The following is a 2,194-nucleotide window of genomic DNA, read 5'->3' as shown; positions in this document are numbered from 1 at the left end:
GAGAGAGAGAGAGAGAGAGAGAGAGAGCGCGATTAAAAAGAACTGTAAAAAAACCCAAACCGTAACAAGATGATCTTCATGTTGTGCACAATGACCAAGCAAGAAGATAGGCTATCACGTTTTTTTGCCGACTAGCAGCGAGAGCACTGAGCGTGTTACAGCGTCTCTGACACCATGTTAATTAAGCTAGCATTCTCGATCCGCAGCTGGCATTGTATACACATACATACATAATATATTATGTCCGGTTGTGCGGTAAAAAAAATTCGTGGCGCAACTTGTTCTCAAATATCTCTTTAACGGGAGAATCAATGTCATCCATACTTTGCACAGTGGTGTGTATCGATTTCTGTTAATCTGATCATTTTTTCCGCAACAATTGAAGCTAGATTTTCTTCAAAAATTTATATAAAATACTATAAATCTCCGTCGCGCCAAAAATAGAATTGTTCACAGCACTTCACACATTTTGTATACGCACATGGCCTACGTCACAGATCACCAATGACACTTTTCAGTGGCAAAACTTGTTAAAAGATATTAATTTTAGTATAAATACATTTTTGCTCTAAAAGTTCCCAAAAGATGCGTATAAAAAAGATAGTGTAAGGATTGGGAAAAAATGACGGACTTGTATTAGCTGTAAACATTTTCAAATCTGTAGAAACCACCAACATGGATTTTTTATCAGTATTTATTAAGGGATTTTCTAGAATGTAGCTAACAGGCGATAACAAAAATATAGTTACGACAAATTGATAGAAGTCATTTTGCGCCACGAATTTTTGACCGCACAATATTTGTAATAATTATATACTTGCACTCAAAATAGCTTCACGGTCACATGCATATGATGAACATGAACAATTGTGCCTATAAGAACGAAAGACGTCTATCTCCACTTTGTGTGGTTTGCAGATTGGGATTTTCCCTTTTTCAGAAAAAAAAGAATTATTTAACAAAATTCAGTTTCAACGGAGAGGATAGTGTTCCAAACACAATAAGCCGTTAGATTTTTATTTGGTCACAAGATGTGACAGCTCTTGCCCAGGATAGCCTTTTTTTTGTTGTAAAGTAGGTATTTTTACGTCCCTATCGACTCAATTTGGATCATTCAGGAGAGGTTGGATTCCAACCTTGCTTTCAGGCCAGTCCGGGCTGAGACTGAGAGGTATACAACATCCCAATAGAAAGACTGAGATACTCCATAAAAATGTTCTCCCAACTCGGGAATCGAACTCGAGTCTCCTGTGTGCGACATCGAGGCAAATGACCTCGACAACCCACAACATGCCGGTCCCAGGATAGCGATGTCTCAGTTTTCACCAACAGTGGAGTCAGACTACTCTTTTTCTCAATGACACAATTATTGTTAATAATGATAATACTAGTGTTTAAGAAGCTTACCTAGGGCGAGGAGCTGGACAACACAGGCCAGTATTCTCAGAGTTCGGTCAGTGTACTCCATTATGTCCGATCTTATCTACTCCTATGGACACATTGAGGGAAAAAAAACCAATCTCAAAATTTAGTACAAATATTATAAAAAAAAGACTTTAACCGTCTATTCTTCTTGCCTGCGTTTTGTCATCATCATCATCATCATCGGCAAGAACAAGAACAAAAACAAAAACAACAACAAAAACAAAAACAACAACAACAACAACAATAACAACAACAAAAACAACAACAACCACGACAACAACAATAACGACGACGACGACCGCACTAACACAACAACAGTACAGGCAGCAGGAACGCAGGGGCATGTAATAAAATGTATAGCAGAGCAGTAGATCGTCTAATATACAACATTGATGATATAAGTGACTACGACAGAGTGAAAAGAAACCCCAGCTTGAGTTCCATCAGAAGAGACAGAGCAACCACTGTAACAACAACTGTCAAAGCAACAACACTGACACAGAACCATCATAAACAATAACAAAAGCAAAAAAATAAATAAATAAATAAATAACAATAACAATATTAAGGAAAACAGCAACAGCAACAGCAACCGTGGCCTTGTCGAGAATTTTATTCTAGGAGCCACAGATAAACGCAACAAAGAAATTCTTACTCGCTATAGCCCCCAAACTCGTTGGCAACACACAATAACAATACCAAAAACATAACAACAGCAAAAACACAAAAATAACTAAAACAACAACAACATCAAACCACAAAACAACAA

At 37.4% G+C, this 2,194-nt stretch overlaps 1 protein-coding gene across 1 annotated transcript in view; it reads right to left on the bottom strand.

The window, feature by feature from the left end:
• The window catches only part of LOC101860119 (putative ferric-chelate reductase 1 homolog), a gene marked incomplete in the record, with an annotated part of 28,193 nt that extends 26,575 nt beyond the window's left edge, over positions 1-1,618 (bottom strand). The window contains 1 exon segment of the mRNA XM_013087131.2: positions 1,408-1,618. Within this exon segment, the coding sequence (XP_012942585.1) occupies positions 1,408-1,468 (61 nt within the window).
• Between the last annotated feature and the right edge of the window lie 576 nt (positions 1,619-2,194).

Source organism: Aplysia californica, unplaced genomic scaffold, assembly GCF_000002075.1.
Source record: "Aplysia californica isolate F4 #8 unplaced genomic scaffold, AplCal3.0 scaffold00548, whole genome shotgun sequence".
NCBI lineage: Eukaryota > Metazoa > Mollusca > Gastropoda > Aplysiida > Aplysiidae > Aplysia > Aplysia californica.
This window is presented reverse-complemented; position numbering and strand designations above follow the sequence as displayed.